General features: G+C 40.7%; 1 protein-coding gene across 1 annotated transcript in view; it reads right to left on the minus strand.

Moving 5' to 3' along the window:
* LOC126161983 (TATA-binding protein-associated factor 172) overlaps positions 1-20,258 on the minus strand; it is a 300,940-nt gene that overhangs the window by 192,913 nt on the left and 87,769 nt on the right. Inside the window, exons 14-16 of the mRNA XM_049918182.1 lie at positions 17,385-17,558; positions 11,867-12,039; positions 5,752-5,918 (exon numbers count right to left, since the gene is read on the minus strand). Of these exons, the coding sequence (XP_049774139.1) occupies positions 5,752-5,918; positions 11,867-12,039; positions 17,385-17,558 (514 nt within the window). The remainder of the gene's footprint in view (positions 1-5,751; positions 5,919-11,866; positions 12,040-17,384; positions 17,559-20,258) is intronic.

Genomic DNA, 20,258 nt, shown 5'->3' on the forward strand with positions numbered 1-20,258 from the left:
ATGCCAAATGAGTGGAAAACAGCTATAATGTCCCCCATACATAAAAAAGGAGATAAATTAAACTGCCAGAACTATGGAGGAATCTCCCTACTAAATACTACATATAAAGTTTTCTCCAAGATTCCAACCAGCAGTCTTACTCCATATGTGGAAAAGAGAGTTGGAGACTATCGGAGTGGCTTTAGAAGAAATAGGTCAACAACTGACCAAATATTCACACTGCGCATACTACTTGTCCTCTCAATGCTCTACAAAAAAACTGAGGCTTCATTGAGACAAAGGAGTCCCCAGCAGCTCTCACACATACAAAGTACTGGGGAGAATAAGGTTCGCTGCCATCCTTAGCCTGGCGTTCGTCCCATGGTGTGACCAGGGAGGGAAACAATTTAGGATCATACTTCCTTGCACTGTACTGAGGCCTGGAACACTTAGAGACTACTGGAATTTGATCACCAGCAAGTGATGACATGGTATGTTTCATCACGCATCATCTGGCTGATGCTACCCACTCTGACCAGGAGCCCTCTCCACGGGCACCATCCAGCTGCAGCAAAGGCCACATGGCAGGATGGCCACTGCCACTAGTTCCAATGCCCCAGGGCAATGGGCATCTACTCCTTGGCATACATGGGGAGTTAATGGTGCAGGCATCAGCACTGTGTAGTCAGGGGGCTATAACCAACAGGGTACATGGCGGCCCCACCACAACGGACTGACTACCATGCTGGATACGAGGTGCAAAGAATTCCATGGTCATTGTCTGCGCAGAAAACGATACTGCATAGTGGGTAGAGGAAAACGCACCCAGGAAAGTGTCGTCGTCCAAGAGATGGAGGATGAGTGAGACCGCAATGCCTCGACGAAAAAGTGAGCTAAAGATCTCAATGCACAATGGACATGATGCACCATGTAAGGCACCCTTCCCCAACTGGCTCGCTCTTCAGGAAAATTTTGATTGATGGAGGTCAAACACTGCAGGGGACCATACTAACCCCCAGGCCCGCACGGGGTGGGGAGGCTGGAGAGCAAAGCAAGAGATCAATGGCAGAGAATGACCCAGTTGCAGTGTAAAAGTGCGTGCTCTGTCCCCTATTTAGCAGATTCACACATGATGATGTAAGAAGCCTCTCAACTGCTCTCCCTCAGGGGACAGGTAGTTGCAGAGCCCCAGAGTACCTTGTGTGCATTTAAATCACTCCAGAGGATGACGGGGTGGGGGAGCTGTGTAAGATGGTCACTGAGAGCCTCTTTGTCAAGCCCATCACGTGGCAGCATATAAAGGCAACATACTGTCAATAGATGACGCAAGTGCACTGATATGGCAACTGCTTGTAAATTCGTGGTCTCTCTCTCTCTCTCTCTCTCTCTCTCTCTCTCTCTCTCTCCTCCACTCAGGTCGTCCTCTTGTGGAGGACATAGCCTGAAAGCTCAGGGGTGTATGATTGATGAAAAAAAGTCTCCTGGAGAGACAGACACAGTGGTCTACCCTGAGATAGTAGACAAAGTTTCTCCACGTGTGTCCTGAACCCCTGCAAATTCCATTGAAGTATGGGAACCCCCTCTCACGGGGGTAGCATGTTCATCCTGTCTCTCCACTGGGGTGTGGAAACTGGAGCAGGTGGAGGGGCAGTTTGGGTCGAGAATGCCCCCACACATCCCTCAAATTCCATCAGCTCTGGGGAAGAGTCAGATGAAGCATCATGTAGAATCAGATCGACATGGTTGGATGGTTTACCACTTGACTTCACTTGCTGTTGCTGCTTTACAGTAGCTTTTCGCAGTTTTGTGGGCTTTGCTTGAGCCGGAGGAGGAGTGGTAATGGCTGTCCTGGGCTACTGAACAGGCTCAGGCAGTGCCTGGGGCTCACTCGAGTTGGCCACTGCACCTTTGTCTGCTGTTGTGCTGTTGTTGGGGGGAGGGGGGGGGGCTACAGGTGTTGGAACATTTGCTGCCTTGCAAGTGTACTGACATGTGCAAGTGTTTGTGCCATCAGTCACCACCTCCGTTTGCATAGAGGCATCAGATTTCCGAATTGGCTTCTGAAGAATGGTCGCAAAAGATGTAGCAAACGTAAAAGGCTGTATGGACTTTTAAATGTTTTTGGCCTCACCACAGGAGATACACTTAGTTGTTTTTATTTCCTGTACCTTGCATTCCTCTAGAAAGATACTGCAATCCCTACTCCAAACAGAGTTTGTCCAGAGCAATTGATACATTTAGCTGGAAACAAGCAACCAACTCCTTCATGAGTGGCCTTACCATAGTTGCCACATGTCACTTCTCCTTTACACCCGAGGGCTGTATGCAAAAAATGCTGGCATTTAAAACAGCGCATTGGGTTTGGGACATATGGCCGTATGTTTAGGCGAAGAAAGCCTGCTTGACGTGATCTGGGAGTTTATGGGTGTTGAAGGTAAGAACGAAGGAGTCAGATTTCACCAGATTTCCATCCACCCTTTTCATAATGTTCTGAACATCCGCAATTCCCTCTGGAGCCCACTCACTCTTCAGTTTTTCGAGTGGTTCATCAATGAGGTCCCTAAATGATGTAACACCTTTGCTGAAGTTCAGAGCTGTGGAGCTCTGAATCGATGACATATTTGCGCAGGCACTTGGCACTCTGTAGGTTAACAGCTTGTTGGGAACCATATGTTTAAACCAACAGCGTCCCATTTTGTAATCGCTTTACAGATTTTAAAGTCCCGGCAATTCCTTCTAAGCCCTTCTAGATGTAAAAAGGCAAGACCTTGAAACTACCTTCTTTCCTTTTTATTATTAATAAGCCATTCTGATTACTAGCCTGTGTTCTGTTACTCTTTACTGCTGTGTGCTGCCTTACTCTCGCACCGCAGGGCTGGCTAAGCCCTCTTATTAATTGGGGTGTTAGTACCTTCCAGCGGCCTAACCATTCCACTGGGAGGAGGAAAAGAAGATTTCAGAGGATCCACTTCAGTCCCACGAGCAGCTAGGGAAATAAGGGTCCACTTAAGACAGAGCGCCACGTGCCCAGACGTTTATTCCATCCTTGCGATCCAGTCGGTCAAGCCAAGATCCCCGTTCCCTGAGACACACGATGTTCCACTGCCATGCCTCACAGTGGTCGCTGAAGCATGCCCAGACAGGAGACTGGTGGCACTGACCAGTCCCCAGCGCAGGAACCCCAGGGTCACAAAGCCCGCACTCAGCAAATGAATGCTGAGCCCCTGAGGAGGACACCATACCAAACACTGCCATCTGAGCTGTGATGTACAACACTAGAGCACTCTTGCGGTTATTTCTACCTGTTACAGAGAACTGCAACTCCAGTCATATACATACCCACTGATGGTGTGCATGTGTACAAAGTTTCACAGACATTCAACCATGTCTTCCACATGCTTGAGATTTTTGTCAGGCAATGTATCTATGTATCAGTTAACTTTTTATGTTTTCATGTTGTATTAAATTGATATATCTAATAATAAAGTAGTATTTGGATGTTGGGTAAGTTGTGAGGGTGAGAAGTAGTTAAAATCAAAGTTCTCTGTTCCACTCTTACACGATTTAAATGGTGAGTATGTATTTTTTTTTTTTTATGTAAAAATACTGAAGTGAAGAACTATTTGAAAATATGTAAATTTCAGAAAATACATATACTGTTTCCAAATGTTCTGGAAATTAATCTAAGGAGGTTCTTGCATTTCTTAAATGTTATAGGAATGTTTGTAAATTTTTTTTTAGATTTTTAGAATTGGAACTCTGATGCTTTTGAAATATGATCTAGAATGATCTGCAAGAACTGGAAATACTCAATGATATGTTTGAGAACTTTCAGTCTCAGAGTATAAAATGCTAAATTAGATAAATATTTGTAATAAGTAAAAAGAAAATGAATATACTATGAAGAGCCAAAGAAACTGGTACACGTGCCTAATATAGTGTAGGACCCCCGAAAGCGTGCAAAAGTGCTGCAACATTTCGTTGCATGGACTCTATTAATGTCTGAAGTAGTGCTGGAGGGAACTGATACCATGAATCCTGTAGGGCAGTGCATAAATCTTTAAGAGTACGAGGGGGTAGAGATCTCTTCTGAACAGTACATTGCAAGGCACCCCAGATATGCCCAATAATAGTCATGTCTGGGGAGTTTGGTGGCCAGTGGAAGCGTTTAAACTCAGAAGGGTGTTCCTGGAGCCACTCTGTAGCAATTCTGGACGTGTGGGGTGTCACATTGTCCTGCTGTAAATTCCATGGCTATTCACAATGGACATGAATCGATGCAGGTGATAAGACAGGATGCTTACGTACGTATTACCTGTCACAGAGTCGTATCTAGACGTATCAGGGGTCCCATATCACTCCAACTGCATATCCCTCACACCATTACAGAGCCTCCACCAGTTTGAACAGTCCCCTGCTGAAATGTAGGGACCATGGATTCAAGAGGTCATCTCCATACTCGTACATGTCCATCCGCTTTATACAATCGGAAACGAGACTCTTCCAACTAGGCAACATGTTTCCAGTCATCAACAGTCCATTGTTGATGTTGATGGGCCCAAATGAAGCATAAAGCTTTGTGTTGTGCAGTCATCAAGGGACCAGTGGGCCTCCAACTCCAAAAGCCGATATTGATGATGTTTTGTTGAATGGTTCGCACGCTGACACTTGTTGATGGCCCAGCATTGAAATCTGCGGCAATTTGTGGAAAGGTTGTACTTGTGTCACGTTGAATAATCCTCTTCAGTCATTGTTGGTCCTTTTCCATCCACAGTGGTGTCACAGATTTGACATTTTACTGGATTCCTGACATTCGCAGAACATTCGTGAAATGGTCGCATGGGAAAATCCCTACTTCATTGCTACCTCGGAGATGCTGTGTTCCATCGCTCGTGCGCCAACTATAATACCACGTTAAAACTCGCTTAAATCTTGATAACCTGCCATTGTAGCAGCAGTAACCGATCTAACAACTGCACCAGTCATTTGTTGTCTTATAAAGGCGTTGCCGACCTCAGCCTCGTATTCTGCCTGTTTACGTATCTCTGTATTTGAACATGGATGCCTATGCCAGCTTCTTTGGTACTACAGTGTATTAACATGAGAACTGAAATGATAAAGATGACTTGCTTCAAAATGGGAACACTGTATATGAAAGAGGGTGAATCAAAGTGATAGTAAGCATGAAAAAATTCATATAGCTACTTTTTCCACTACTGGTAGAAAAAATAAATATTAATTAATTTATCAACAATTTGTTCTCTATTTAAAAAACAGAATTGTGGAGTTTGGTTAATGACTCCCCGAGTGAGCCTCTAACAACACAAATAGTGAAGAATGTTTAAAGAAAACCTGACAGAGCAAATTTGGTCAAGACAAGTTAGACTGGCAGTTGCTCTTGAAAAGCATCAAAGACCAAATAAAACAAATTTATGAAAAAGTATATTAAGCAAATTCCACTTAAACTGGTATGTCTAATGTTTATATCTTTACATGATGTGCAAATCCTTGTTGAACAACTGTATTAAACCACACCGATTATAATCCACAAAATGTCTTAAATACTTCCTTCTCTGTTAACCAGCACTTCATAGTTTTTACATCTACAACACATTAAAGAAATTACGTGTTTATCATCTCTAGAAATTGTGTGTTTATCATCTCTACAATGCTAAACACAAAATTGTTCAAAGAATCACTCATTTCACAGAACTAAATGAAACGTGTTTCCTGTAACAAGTATAGGGGAGCAAGAAACTATATAGCACTCACGAGGTACTTAGCAGTGTTTGATCGGAGCTTGTCTGAGAAACAGCTGCTTGTATTGCTCTTCGGCGTTCCTCTAGACTTTCTGCAACCTTTGGCTTAAGCTTGTGGGAAGACAGTAGTTGCTGCGATACTGGTCCACTGAGTTGCTGAATCTGCTCCAAAATCAGTACCTGCACAGTCAGTAACATGTCAAGCAACTTCACCAAATTTTCAATGCATTGACAATATTGATATACTTATGGTTTCTATAATGCATATTATGTTATTTAAATGATCAATAGTATAATTAATTATGGAAGGAATAAAAATAACAGTGTCCCATTTAGTTGTGGCATCAAGTTGTTGATAAATGCAATAACAAGACAGAGTTTGTATGGCGCCTTTTTCAGAGTTTATAGAAAACACACACACACACACACACACACACACACACACACACATATATATATATATATATATATATATATATATATATATAAAGAAAGATGATGAGACTTACCCAACAAAAGCGCTGGCAGGTCGATAGACACACAAATAAACACAAACATACACACAAAACTCTAGCTTTCGCAACCAACGGTTGCCTCGTCAGGAAAGAGGGAAGGAGAAGGAAAGACAAAAGGATATGGGTTTTAAGGGAGAGGGTAAGGAGTCATTCCAATCCCGGGAGCGGAAAGACTTACCCTAGGGGGAAAAAAGGACAGGTATACACTCGCACACACACACATATCCATCCATACATACAAGACACAAGCAGACATTTGTAAAGGCCTTTACAAATGTCTGCTTGTGTCTTGTATGTATGGATGGATATGTGTGTGTGTGCGAGTGTATACCTGTCCTTTTTTCCCCCTAGGGTAAGTCTTTCCGCTCCCGGGATTGGAATGACTCCTTACCCTCTCCCTTAAAACCCATATCCTTTTGTCTTTCCTTCTCCTTCCCTCTTTCCTGACGAGGCAACCGTTGGTTGCGAAAGCTAGAGTTTTGTGTGTATGTTTGTGTTTATTTGTGTGTCTATCGACCTGCCAGCGCTTTTGTTGGGTAAGTCTCATCATCTTTCTTTTTAAATATATTTTTCCCACGTGGAATGTTTCCCTCTATTATATTCATATCATTAATATATATACATATATATATACAACAACCCTCTCTGGCCACTTTGGCCATATGGCAGTGGTCATGTGTGTGTGACATGCTTGCTTGTGTGAATGTGTGTGCATTTCTCTGCAAGCACACTTCACACACACAAGATGGCTACCTCAGTCCACTTTGGGCAGTCAATAGTTATTAGAGTTGTATTTCCCAGGAAATCCTGTATTTTGACTTTTTTTGTATCATTTTGAATTCATCCTGTATTTTTCCAACTTTTGCATTGGTCGTTAAAACAATTTATTTTGCGTGACACGCCACGGCTTTTCCTATTATCTCTAACCTTATGGTGAACAAGTAAACTGTTCCTAGAACTGTATGGTCACTTCTCCATTGATGCGAAGTGAAGGTACTTTTTCATGTCATTTTTTGAATTTGTAGATGTAGGGGGAAGTGAAATTCATCTACATTTACCAAATAGATGCACTTTCTTTAATATGAGCAGTTGTCAGAATCATTACAAATTGGGAACCCATTAAAAGTCACATGAGAAGTATGTTGGTCGTGCCAAATCTATGAAGTTATTTTTAAGTGATTCTAATGACACGTGTAGTTTAAATGTCGCAGAGTGAAGTTGACAATTACCAGCTACAATCCCAAAATCTCTTCAAACATTTAATTCACCAGGAAAATTTTAAATTTCATATTAAATGTCTTTATGGGGAGGAGATGGCCTCACACACAATAAGTTTCGACAAGCTACGTGGTAAGAGAGAAAAACTTTTAGGTTCTTTAAATTTTTTAGGATATATCGGGACCATGGCATAACACCAAAATTTGCCAGAGTGACACATTTTATTAAGACTGCCACTGCACAGAAGATGATGGAGAAGGCCAGTCACACTATTGTTGAGGAGAGAATCTGTTATACGAGATGAAGGTTGGATGCCATTTCAGGAGAAATGTTCCACCTACATATGAAGATTGAGGCACCTGTTTCTCCTGTATCATGGCATTGGGTTGAGGGAGTGACTTAAGCCAAGTTTGATTGGATATTTAAGGATGCAAGTTCTCAGCAGATGCCAAAATTTAATCGTTTCATGCCACAACAGCAGTGCCACAAGGAATAACTGCACAACCTTTGTGGCTACAGTACTCCAGTTGACTGTAGCTATGCAGATGTATGTGTGTGTATATGTATTCTCCTGCCTCTGAAGGAGGATTCACCTGCAAATTCTCCGTCTTGTTTATGCACTTAATGACGACTCAACATGTCAACTATATGGTGAGTTGTTACAACTCACTCCTTCTATTATATATTTTTCACCAACGTCTTTTCATTACCATAAAAGTATAACGAGGTCAAGAAGTTTAAGAATACACACCCATAATTACAACGATCTAAATCTTAAAACATTTTGGCTTGTATAATTATTGTAAAGGAATGGAATCCTCTTGAGCTATGAAATCACACTGTTTTAAACAACTAGTTTTGAAAGGTAAGTGTTGCCATAAATCAGCATTTACACTGATTCCCAAGCTAACTATTTTCTTTACTTCACTTACTGACATAGCTTCGATTCCCCCCCCCCCCCCCCCCCCCCCAGGGGGTAGTACACTTCTTGGCAGAGAGCAGTGAGCTATAGCTCAGTACAACTTAGTACCAAATTAAATGTAACAATATAATGAAAAAGATAGTTTCTACTCACCAATAGTAAAGATGCTGGGTTGCAGAAAGGCACAACAAGAAGATTGTCGAAAAGTTAGGTTTTGGCCAACAAGGACTTTGTCAAAAGTACACAACGTACACACACGCACACACTCATGCAAATGCAACTCACACACACAAGACCACACTCTGTCAGCTGGTGTTAGTCTGGATTGTGTGTATGTTGTCTACTTTTGAGAAAGACCTTGTTGGCCAAAAGCTAACTTTCCAACAGTCTTTTTGTTATGTCTTTCTGCGACTTAGCATCTCCACTAACTGGCGAGTAGCAACTATCCTTTTCATTATACCGTTACATTCCATCCTGGATTTTCCATTCTTAGTACCAAATGAGGTAGTTGAGGGCTACTGTACATCCACCTAGGAGGACTACTCAACAATAATTATAGAGAAAACATTTGCCTAATTCTTGTTAGTGTTTACAATTCATTACAATAGTGCAAGTGGTGAGACAAATCCATTTAAGTCTGATTAGTCAGGTTGCACTTACTGCTTAGATTTATTGTAGCCAGTGAACATAATAATTACAGCATCTTTCTTTCTCACATTATTTTTCTAAAGATCATTTCTACAATTATATGTAATGTTCGTCTAAGCCAGCAGGACTGGAAGCAGAAAGTTAAAATTGGGGAAATTAACCCAAATTAAGACTCTCTAGAATCTGAGGCATTATCACTGATTCGAATCCTTTCAAAAACTGGAAAATGAAGTTCAACTGGTTCTTATCTGTTTCAAATAGTCCAAAACTGTTGGAAATTGAACCGCTCAACACCTGACAATCATACTGATGACATACATTTATGTAAACAATATTTTACTGAATATCAGAATAGAATTTGGTAGTGGTGAATAACTTGGCTTTAGCTGTGTTAGGTACAGATGTGCATACTACCTATTGATAACATGTGAAAAATTGTGGCAGAAAGGGATTCAAATCTGGATTTCCTGCTTATCGCAAGTGGTCACCTTAACCGTTTGGCTATCTGTGCACGCATGCCGGAATGACCTGAATTTCAACATGTCATACAATCTACATCTCAATGCCACAGTCTCCTACATTCATCACTAAATGCTTGCAGATATTCTCTGTATTCCCATACAAGTGAGAATGAGACTACGACAAATTGAGACCTGTGACTTTATTGTCTTTCCTCCACCTCAGCCTGTAATATTTACTTTACCTGCAAGTAAATATTACATGCCAAGGTGGGCAAAAGACAATAAAATCAAAGGTCTCAATTTGTCACAATCTGATTCTCACTAGTGCGGGAATACAAAGTACTGTATAACTGCAAGCATTTAGTGATCAATGTAGGAGACTATGTCATAGGGACATAAAGAGGGATATAGACTGTGTAACATATGGAAGTTCGGGTTGGTCCCAAAGGCGTTCAGGTGACTGCTCGTGATAAGTGGGAAATCTAGTTTCGAGTCTCAGTCTGGCACATATTTTCATATTATACACATATATGTCTGTAATTCTTTTGTGTACAAATTTTCATATGTTACCAATAGGTACTACAATAATAATATGAAAAGGATAGATTGCTAGTTACTGTAAAGATGGCACATTGAACTGCAGACAGCCATGATGAAAAGACTGTTACATATTAGCTTTCAGCCAAAGCCTTCTTCAGAAAAGAGAAATGCACACACATTCACACTAGCAAGTACACCTCACACATACAACAACCCTCTCTGGCCACTTTGGCCATATGGCAGTGGTCATGTGTGTGTGACATGATTGCTTGTGTGAATGTGTGTGCATTTCTCTGCAAGCACACTTCACACACACAAGATGGCTACCTCAGTCCACTTTGGGCAGTCAATAGTTATTAGAGTTGTATTTCCCGGGAAATCCTGTATTTTAACTTTTTTTGTATCATTTTGAATTCATCCTGTATTTTTCCAACTTTTGCATTGGTCGTTAAAACAATTTATTTTGCGTGACACGCCACGGCTTTTCCTATTATCTCTAACCTTATGGTGAACAAGTAAACCGTTCCTAGAACCGTACGGTCACTTCTCCATTGATGCGAAGTGAAGGTACATTTTCATGTCATTTTTTTGAATTTGTAGATGTAGGGGGAAGTGAAATTCATCTACATTTACCAAATAGATGCGCTTTCTTTAATATGAGCAGTTGTCAGAATCATTACAAATTGAGAACCCATTCAAAGTCACATGAGAAGTATGATGGTCGTGCCAAAGCTATGAAGTTATTTTTAAGTGATTCTAATGACACTGAAAGACAGTTAGCCTTGGACATTTATTCAACATTTTTTCCAGATTGGTGCAGTCGTTCTAGAATGTTCCAACTGTTTAGAACAGCCTGATGTTACTATAATGTAAACTTTTGATGCAGCCAAGACTCTGTTTAGTAAAACTGAGCAAAGAATGAGATATTCTGGTAGTGGAGCAAAAAAAGTTTTTAATAAGTTAACTGATTCAGAAAACGCCTTGAAGATAATCTTATGGACTTTTAAGTCTAATTGAAAACATATATAGTCAAGAATTTCAAATGGGAAGATCATTTGCCAATGGCAGTACAATCTTGGATGCCTCTTTGTCTATGGTCCAAGCTAAAATTTAAGCATTTTCAAGAAGTAACTGACTCATTTCGGTTAGATGATGTCATTGAAGATTGTCTGTATGATGAACATTGCAGCACAGAAGATTATTTTGAATCAAGGGTTGTCCACAGACGAGAATGCAAGCAGATGGTAGCTTAATGTTTTCTGTACCTTGAGAGCCACACATGTTCAGGTTCTAAATTTGCTAAAAGTAGTTGGTTTGTACTAAGAATTATTCCTAGTTCAAATGCTGAGGCAAAAAGTATTTTTTCCCTAATGAATCGTAAATAGACCGAATTACACAACAAATGCACCCCCGAGCTTATAAAAGCAAAACTGCAAGTAGCAGTGAATTTTTATTTTGTCTGTATAGAATGCTTTACATATGAAAAATCGAATTCAAAATGCATAGTCGTAGCCTTCCTTCTCGATCCCTTCTTTTCCCAGTAAAAAGTTGGCAACCCTAGTAGCGGTCATGTGTATGTGACACATGCCTGCTTGTATGAATGTGTGCGCTTCTCTTTTCTGAAGAACGCTTTGGCCAAAAGCTAGTAAGTAACAGTCTTTCCATCAGGCCTCATTGCGTCTATCTGCAACTCAACATGTTATCTTCACAGCACATAGCAATGTCTCCTTTTTGCATGACATTGTTGGTATTCAAACATGGACTTTCCATTGTTCAACAGGTAGTATACTTATATCAAACACAACTGAGGCCAACTATGCTTACCTTTCCATAGGCATCAACATCAATTGGAAGCTTATAGTGCTTCAGCATTGCAATGAAGTCGCGTGTTTCTTGTAAAAGTCGTGTAAAGGAAAGTGCAATTTCATCAAAGTACACTACTTCAGATATGCACTGCAGTAATTGTGCACGAAGTGCCTCTGGACATGGTCTAGAACCTAAAGAGAGAGAAAAAATCCTGAGTGTATGTTATTCATACACCTTTAACCAAAGTTATTAACTTTTACAACCAATATGTCATAAGATTAATAGGAAGAGAGAATGTTAAAACTCTAAAAATATAATTGTTTGGAACGGTGGACGAGAGAGAGAGAGAGAGAGAGAGAGAGAGAGAGAGAGACAAGGAAATTGGATCGGAATCTGTGGTTATGCAGTAAATTCATGTTGGGATATCTATGGATTAACTTTTGAACATACTGATGTGTCTCCATGGGTAGTACTACTTCATTCCTTGATGGCCAGTTTGTTTATGGAGTACTTTGAGGAAAAGCTACTGGAATCTGTTTATTTCAAACCCACAGTATTTTGGAGATACATGACAAGTTTGGAGTGCAGCCCCATGGTAATGATAAATTACAGGGATTTTTAAACAATCTAAATTCTACACATGAAAAATTCAGTTTACAATGGAAATCAAAAAATGCTTTCCAATTTGGATGTTTTGATTTGTTGCAAAAATGATAGCACCTTGGGACAAGAGTTCATCCAAAGCCTATTGATATGGACTTATATTTACATGCAAATAGGTGCTACCATCCTTCCCAATCAGTGAGTGTCCTCAGAGCAATGGTTCACAGGGCACATACCATTGCTGATGAGAGCAGTCTGCAGCATAAACTTCTACACTCAAAGGGAGTTTCTGAAGCAGTTGGGCACTCTCTGCAACAAATATGTTACAAATAGGTCAGATCTTCATCAAGAACAAAGTTAAAGCGTTTATCACCCTCTACTGAAGACAGCTGCACTTTTGGGTTCCATCAATGATGACTTGATACTCTGCAAGGTCAGGGTTTACAAGATCCACTGTGGGTGTGGCCTTTTGTACAGAAGGCAGACAACTTGTACAGTCCATGAATGATGCACAGAATGCTATAAGTGCACCCAGCTGTTGCAGCCCTGTAGACTGGCTGTGGTGGAGCTCACTCTAAACAGCATGAAAATGTCAAAACTGTAGTATTGACTTATGTTTTTATGACTCTGGTGAAAAAAACAGTTGAAAATCATTTGTCAAAGAAATTAGTTAACAGAGATAGCAGATTCATCCAGGACAAATTGAAGTATCCAGTACTCTCTTCAACAGACTCGCAAAGATGTTGCTACACTGCATCTCATAATGATAAATCTATAATCAAAGCATTCATTCATGCATCTTCCTTTGCCAGCAATGTGACGTTTCTGGTGCTTGTGTATCTATGGTTCCATGCACAATGACTCAGTCTGCAGGTTTAAAATGACAGAGTGCATGTAGTACTTACAACCTATTGGGTCATTCTGGAAGATGGCTGGAAGGAATGTGGCCAAAATATTAGGAAAAGAAATAAGTTTTATATCATTGCAAGCTAAAACTGAATGAAACCATCTAAAGCTGTACAGGAATTTGAACTGCCATCTCCTCTGTAATGTTTGTGGCCAAGGGGAACAACACACTATGATTGATGTGCCCAGGGAGCCAGCAACAATGGAACTTCATCAAGTCGAATAAACAAAACATATCAGTTTCCTAGAATGATGAGTTGGCATACTTGGTTCAGTTTGACAGTCAATCACTGAAGCACTGGAATGTCCTAGCGGGTAAGCACTCATGTTGTACTGTAGTGTCCTAGTGAGCATTCAATGGCAATGCACAGGAATGAGCATATGTGGACGAAGTCCATGATGGTTGTGTCCCGAGACGGGGTAAGCTTGGAGACGAGTCGAGACGGAGTCCTTGAAGTGGTGAGCTGCAGTAGAGTTTGACTATGCACCACTAGGCAGGACTGGCATAGAGCCCGGAGAGTATAATATGCACAACAAAAGAACTCCGACTGAGGAACAGCTAGGCACATTCTGTGTTATACTCTGAGTGTGGACTGACTGCAGATCAATCGGTTGGTGACCAAAATATCTGTCCAGCAGAAGGATACTGGCAGAGGCACATAACTCACAGAGGCAAGGTAGTGCAGTGATGTAAACGCTGTTTGTGGTAATGCTGGCTACACGCAGTACCTGCTGGAGATTCAGTTGTAAACAACTTAGCATACGAGGGCTGTGCCGAAAGTTTTTACAAGCCCGTAAACCGTAAGGCGGAGGACAATGGAGTTGTTTTCATTCGAAAGAGTGATGTTTTTCGATCTTGCGACGTGTGCGCGCAGCCCCTGGCTAGCGGTGATCCCCCCCACAGCACGGTAAGAAAGCACAGGCAGTGCTGAGTCAGAGACGGTGCAGGATAGAGCTGTCGCACCGCGACTTTCATGCCGTGATTTTTTACGATTATGAAAAGGGTTTAAGTGCCGAAGAATGCCATTCTTCTTTGCTGTGTGTTTTGGTGAAGCTTCCCCTTCTAGGGCCACAGTTGGAAATTGGTTTCGTGAGTTTTCGAGGAGTCGGCAGTCAATTGAAGATGAACCTTGTCCCGGTCGGCCAGCAACAGCTGTGACTCTGAAAACATTGATGCTGTGAGGAAAATGATCAAAGAAGATCCACAGCTTACATTTTGCAACATTGAAGTGACCCTAAATATTGGATCTACAGCAGCACAGACCATCGTTCATAGTCACTTAGGCCTTACAAAGAGATGTGCCCTTTGGGTGCCACATTCCCTGACAGAAAGCCAAAAGGAGGCGAGAGTGGACTGGTGTCGTTTCATGCTCGAAAAATTCATTGGAGGGAAGTCCCAAGACACCTACAATATCGTCACAGGTGATGAAACGTGGGTCTACCATAATAACCCTGAAACGAAGAGACCGTCTTCTGTGTGGTGCTTTCCAGGGGAGGAACCACCCACAAAAGTTCGACGAAGTCGGAGCTCTGGAAAAAAGATGGTGGCAACTTTTTTCACAAAGATTGGGCATCTCAGCTCTGTGACCTTGGACACACGTCGTACAGTCAATGCTGAATGGTACGTGAATGATTGTCATCCAAAAGTCATCGCCACATGGAAATCACAGCATCCAAAGTCCAAGAGTGGGCACCTTCTGCTGCATCACGACAATGCATCTGCGCACAGGGCTGCTGGAACGATGGACTTTCTGGAGAAGGAAAAAGTGCGAGTGTTACCTCATCCCCCCTATTCACCTGACCTGGCCCCCTGTGACTTTTTTCTGTTCCCTAAGACTAAGGAAAAAATTCAAGGGCGGCAGTTTTCATCAGACGAAGAGGCCATTGCAGCGTACGAGAGTGGACTAAGTGACATCCTAAAAGAAGCTTGGACTGAGACATTTTCTAAGTGGTTTCAGAGAATGGAAAAATGTATACATGCTAATGGAGAGTATTTTGAAAGGTTGTAAACTTTTTTGCAAATAAATTTTTTTTCACGCATTCTGCTAAAAACTTTCAGCATAGCCCTCATATTTGTGTTGCTGCAGACTGTTTTCTTATGGGCTTCAGAGGAAGTGTAGTTCACAGGGCAGGTCTGCTGTAACCCGCTATACGCTACTGTATGATTGGATGCTGTGTCATCACAGAATACAGCAGCGTCAAATAAGAGTCCGGAGTCTTAACCAATGCACCACCTAACTCTATAGCAAATTCAACATCCTTCTTTCCTAACAATCATGGATAACTATTCTTGTCAATATTACTGTCTATATTTGCAGCATTACAACAGGAAGGACAACTTCTATAACCATGATATTTCCAGAATGAGATTTTCACTCTGCAGCGGAGTGTGTGTGCCACATTCTCTGACAGAAAGCCAAAAGGAGGCGAGAGTGGACTGGTGTCGTTTCATGCTTGAAAAATGCAGATCAAAACTGTGTGCTGGACCGAAACTCAAACTCGAGACCTTTGCCTTTCATGGGCAAGTGCACACTCCGCTGCAGAGTGAAAATCTCATTCTGGAAACATCCCCCAGGCTGTGGCTAAGCCATGTCTCCGCAATATCCTTTCTTCCAGGAGTGCTAGTCCTGCAAGGTTCGCAGGAGAGCTTCTGTAAAGTTACACTGATTGTAACCTTTCTGTTTCACACACCGAGTTACATTCTTTCTTAAACAATCAGTATTTACAAGCACATTAGTTCGATAGTAATATTTCAGTTTAATTAAAATTGATGATGACCATTAGTGTTTTAAAACAAACAAATGAGCCACACAAACATTTCACTTAACAATTCGTATTCACTGTCTCAGATCACAACAGAATGTTACTGTCAGCCCTCCAGTCAACACTTCTCCAGTCACAAAAGCAATCATTTCTGGCCAGAAACAAAATTATCAACAGTGACATACATAGTTTACTACTTCCATTTCAAATACAGAGGAAGCGCTCCACAAACTTTGTCCTGTCAAATTCATTTCATTTCATGAGCACACCATTTTTCGTTATTAAAAGTTATTTATTTGACAATTCTGGGGTTTTCTGTATACTCCAGAAGTATTTTCATTAGCAAATACACAAGAATAATAAACTTACACAATGCAGGTAAGAATTAATTAACCTTAATTCTCACACAGACATCCTTTCCGTAAGCACAATTTTTGTTGGGAGGAGAAGTTATTTAATTATGAGATAATAAAGCAGAAATTTCACTTCATTCAATCATTTACACCATATTATTGTAGAAGTAAAACTTCAAAACATTGAAATTTTTGAAGTACAACAGCTTACTTCATGTTAGAAAAACTGAAGACAAAAATTTTTAGCAAGAATTTTTGAACCCTCAGTATAGCAAAATGATTAGCACTTTGAACATTTTAGTGTTCAATAGCTTTATTATGTGAGCGTCTTCAGAAAAATTAAATGTATTCTTGCATCCTAACAAATCTGCTGGTGAAACTTAAGAACATAATTTTCCAAATGTTTTGACTCCACCCCATATGGAAGATATTAATTTTGTTCCTCCTCATGAAGAAAAAAGAAAGGAAGATTAGGGTTCAGCACCCTATTGACAATGATGTCACTGAAGACAGAGCACAAACTTTGGTTGTGGAAGGAAACTGGCTACAACCTTTCGAAGGAACCATCCTAGCAATTGCTTCAAACAATGTAGGGAAACCACAGAAAATTGAAATGAGGATAGCTGGATGGGGATTTCAACTGCTGTCCTGAACACGTGTACTGTGTGCCACCTAGCTCAATTCTCTGTAACATGTGAACTTCAGCTTGCTGTGCTCCGGGCTCTGTAAGATATCAAGTCATTTCATGCATCACTAATTTAGACTGTGTTAATAGTGCAGATGCATAAGTGATGTGTGAAGCACTGGTTTATATTTGGTTCCAGAATGCAACTCATGCTTTGTGTGTTTTTGAACTCATTTCTATAATTCACTTAAGAGAATAAAATTTAAAATGTTTGCTGTGTACCAACCTGGATCAAGTCTTGCCCATTCTGCAACTACAAGTCCCACAACCATGCGCTGCAAAGCTGATTTCGAGTTAAGATTTGCCAACAACAATCTCACATAACAGTCAATAGGAGTTTCCATATCTGGAGTGTACACTACTGCAGGATCATGTTTTATCACAAAACACGACAACAGACCTGTAAATAACAAATATTAACTTTCAACATTTTTATGCATGATAGCTACACAATAAACTGTCATTATCTTAAAGTGCACCTTGAATAAATAATGTTCGCATTTCTTTTCATCTCCAATCCATACTTCTTTGAGCATTTAAAACTTCTCTTAAGATGCAGACAGTGTGACAAGAACCAAATTTTTGAAGTACTTACACATGTACTTGTACTGGAGTTTTGGTTTAAACAGAAACAACAAGTACAATACTGGTAACAGCTTAGCTTCAGGATACTTAAACAACTGTGATAAAATGCAGTAAAAGAACAGAGGGATACATCAGAAGTTAGTCAGATAAGTAACATTTTATGAAAACACCATGACTGGGGAGAGTGAAATTAGAAGTACTTCACAAATTTTCAGTATATACTATTCACAGCTTTATGAAAGACTCTTAAGAGATTTTAGCTGTTCACATAGGCTGCTAAAGTGTAAGCTGTTTCTCTTCAGTTGCTTAGGTATCTTAATTCCGTTTCTCATTATTTTCTTATGCATGCACGAAGGAATGAATGGAATAAATAATATGACCAATTATACTGATGCCTGCATATCACCATTTAACTTCTTGAGTATAAACTCATAGCTACCTATATCCTACCAACAACTTCCAACTCCAAGCACGATCAGCTGAAAACAGCACTTTCTGTACAAACAAAGTGGCCTTTGCACAATAAATTCTGCAGTATACACTGTTTGACTCCCATTTCAGCCCAAAGTTCTAATTAACTGCTTGAACCTAGACCACAAATCCTCAAGACCTATATGTACACTTTCCCCACAAACGACCAGCAAAAAAGATCAAAACATTGTCACTGCTAAATGACATGTCACTATTCTCAATATTGACCACTATAGTATGTCCTACATGCATGAGTAATATACTGCAACAGAACTCAATAGTAGGGAACGATAGGTAGAGTGACAGCATCTGGACTTGAATAGACTAAAATTGTATACTGTCCCCACTGCCCACAGAATGTTTTTTATCTATCACCAAAATCTCATACCCAGTTCACAAGACCTAATTCCAGCACCTTCACAGACTATTCTTCTTTATCGTCATCATCATCATCATCAGCAGCAGCATCAGCATCAGCAGCCGCCACCTTTTGGCACCCGCAACTGGGTAAAAACCTTTTTATGCGGCTCATCTCAAGAATGGCTGGATTTGAGGGATGACTTTAAAATTGTCATTAAGTTTTCATACAATCTTCTTTTTCTCTGCCAACAACCCAATGCCTCAATATATTGAGTTGATTGATGATATGTGAAACATTAATTCTGCCTATAGTTACAAAATGAATAAACAAATTTCACTCAACACTTTGAGGAATGGGCAACTAGAGTGTGGCAGGTTCTATTAAACAGAACTTATTCTCTTTACTGCATTTGAGAGATTGGTCTTTTTCCTATGATATACACACATTAGTGAGCATCTTTTTATGCTGAAATGAAAATGTGTTGTTTTCACAACAATAACAACTTTTTTGTCTTCCATTTCCTAAACAGAGATACAACTTATTGTTACTGAAACATAAGTATTTCAAAATGTTTTTTTTACTGAAAATTACTCAGTTACATTAATCTCAGTACAAAAAATTTTGAAGCATTTTGGCAAATGACGTCTTATGTCACATTCTTCGCAGAAGGACCTGGTATCTTTTCCTGCCACTTTCCCAAATCTTGTCTTGCTTTGTTCTGCACAAACCTTACACCTCCTCTGAGGTCATTTAGACATTTCTGTAGCCAGAATCAAATTATGACTTTTTTCCCCCCACTGAGTCTGTTTACAGGTGAAATATAATGTGACTATCTGTCAAAAGCCTGAATAAGCATCTTCTACATGATGGACTGACATGAGACATACAGGAAGAGAGCCAATGATGTTCTTGAAGATACTGACAAGGATGTGGAGCCATGCAAAATCCAGAGCCATGGCCAGCTGTGCTACGTTTGAGGTTGGCACGAACAACCCAATCAGGGTAGTCAGGGAGTCTATTTCCAGGGGAGTCTGGTAAATTCATCCTGGTGCTCTACACATCATCCATGTACACTGCGAGTTATGTGACATGTTGCATTGTCCTGCTGGTAGATGCCATTGTGCCAAGGACAGATGCATACTGGTGTTGAGTCACTGCGGTTTTCAGAATTACAACATCACACTGGGAATGCAACGGAAACATTCCCTAGATAATAATGCTCATTTCCTCTAGCCTGGACCCTTTTGACAATTGTTGCATGGTGTTTGCTTTCAGATGTTTCATGCTGTAGATGCTAAGGGTCATCTGTCAGGTGAAGCATAAAAATGTGATTCACTTGAAAAGGCCAACTGTTGCCATTCAGTGAAAGGCTAGCTGTGGTATTGGTGTGCAATTCCAACCTTCATTGCTGTTGGACAGCAGTCCACCCTTGCTGTGTAGGCCCATATGGAGCACCATTCACTGAACAGTCACTGGGACACACTGTTGGTAGCCCCTTGGTTCATTTAGCAGTCAGTTGCTGAACAGTTGCACATCTATTTGTCCTTCCCACAGCTGTCTCCACCCGTCATCTACGCCCCACGGTACACTGCAGTTGCCTTGGTGCCAGTTTTGGATAGTGAAATTTTGCCATGCACAGTATACTTTAATCACAGTGGCACATGAAGGAGTTTACAAAGTAAG

The sequence above is a fragment of the Schistocerca cancellata genome, chromosome 2 (assembly GCF_023864275.1).
Source record: "Schistocerca cancellata isolate TAMUIC-IGC-003103 chromosome 2, iqSchCanc2.1, whole genome shotgun sequence".
Classification (NCBI taxonomy): domain Eukaryota; kingdom Metazoa; phylum Arthropoda; class Insecta; order Orthoptera; family Acrididae; genus Schistocerca; species Schistocerca cancellata.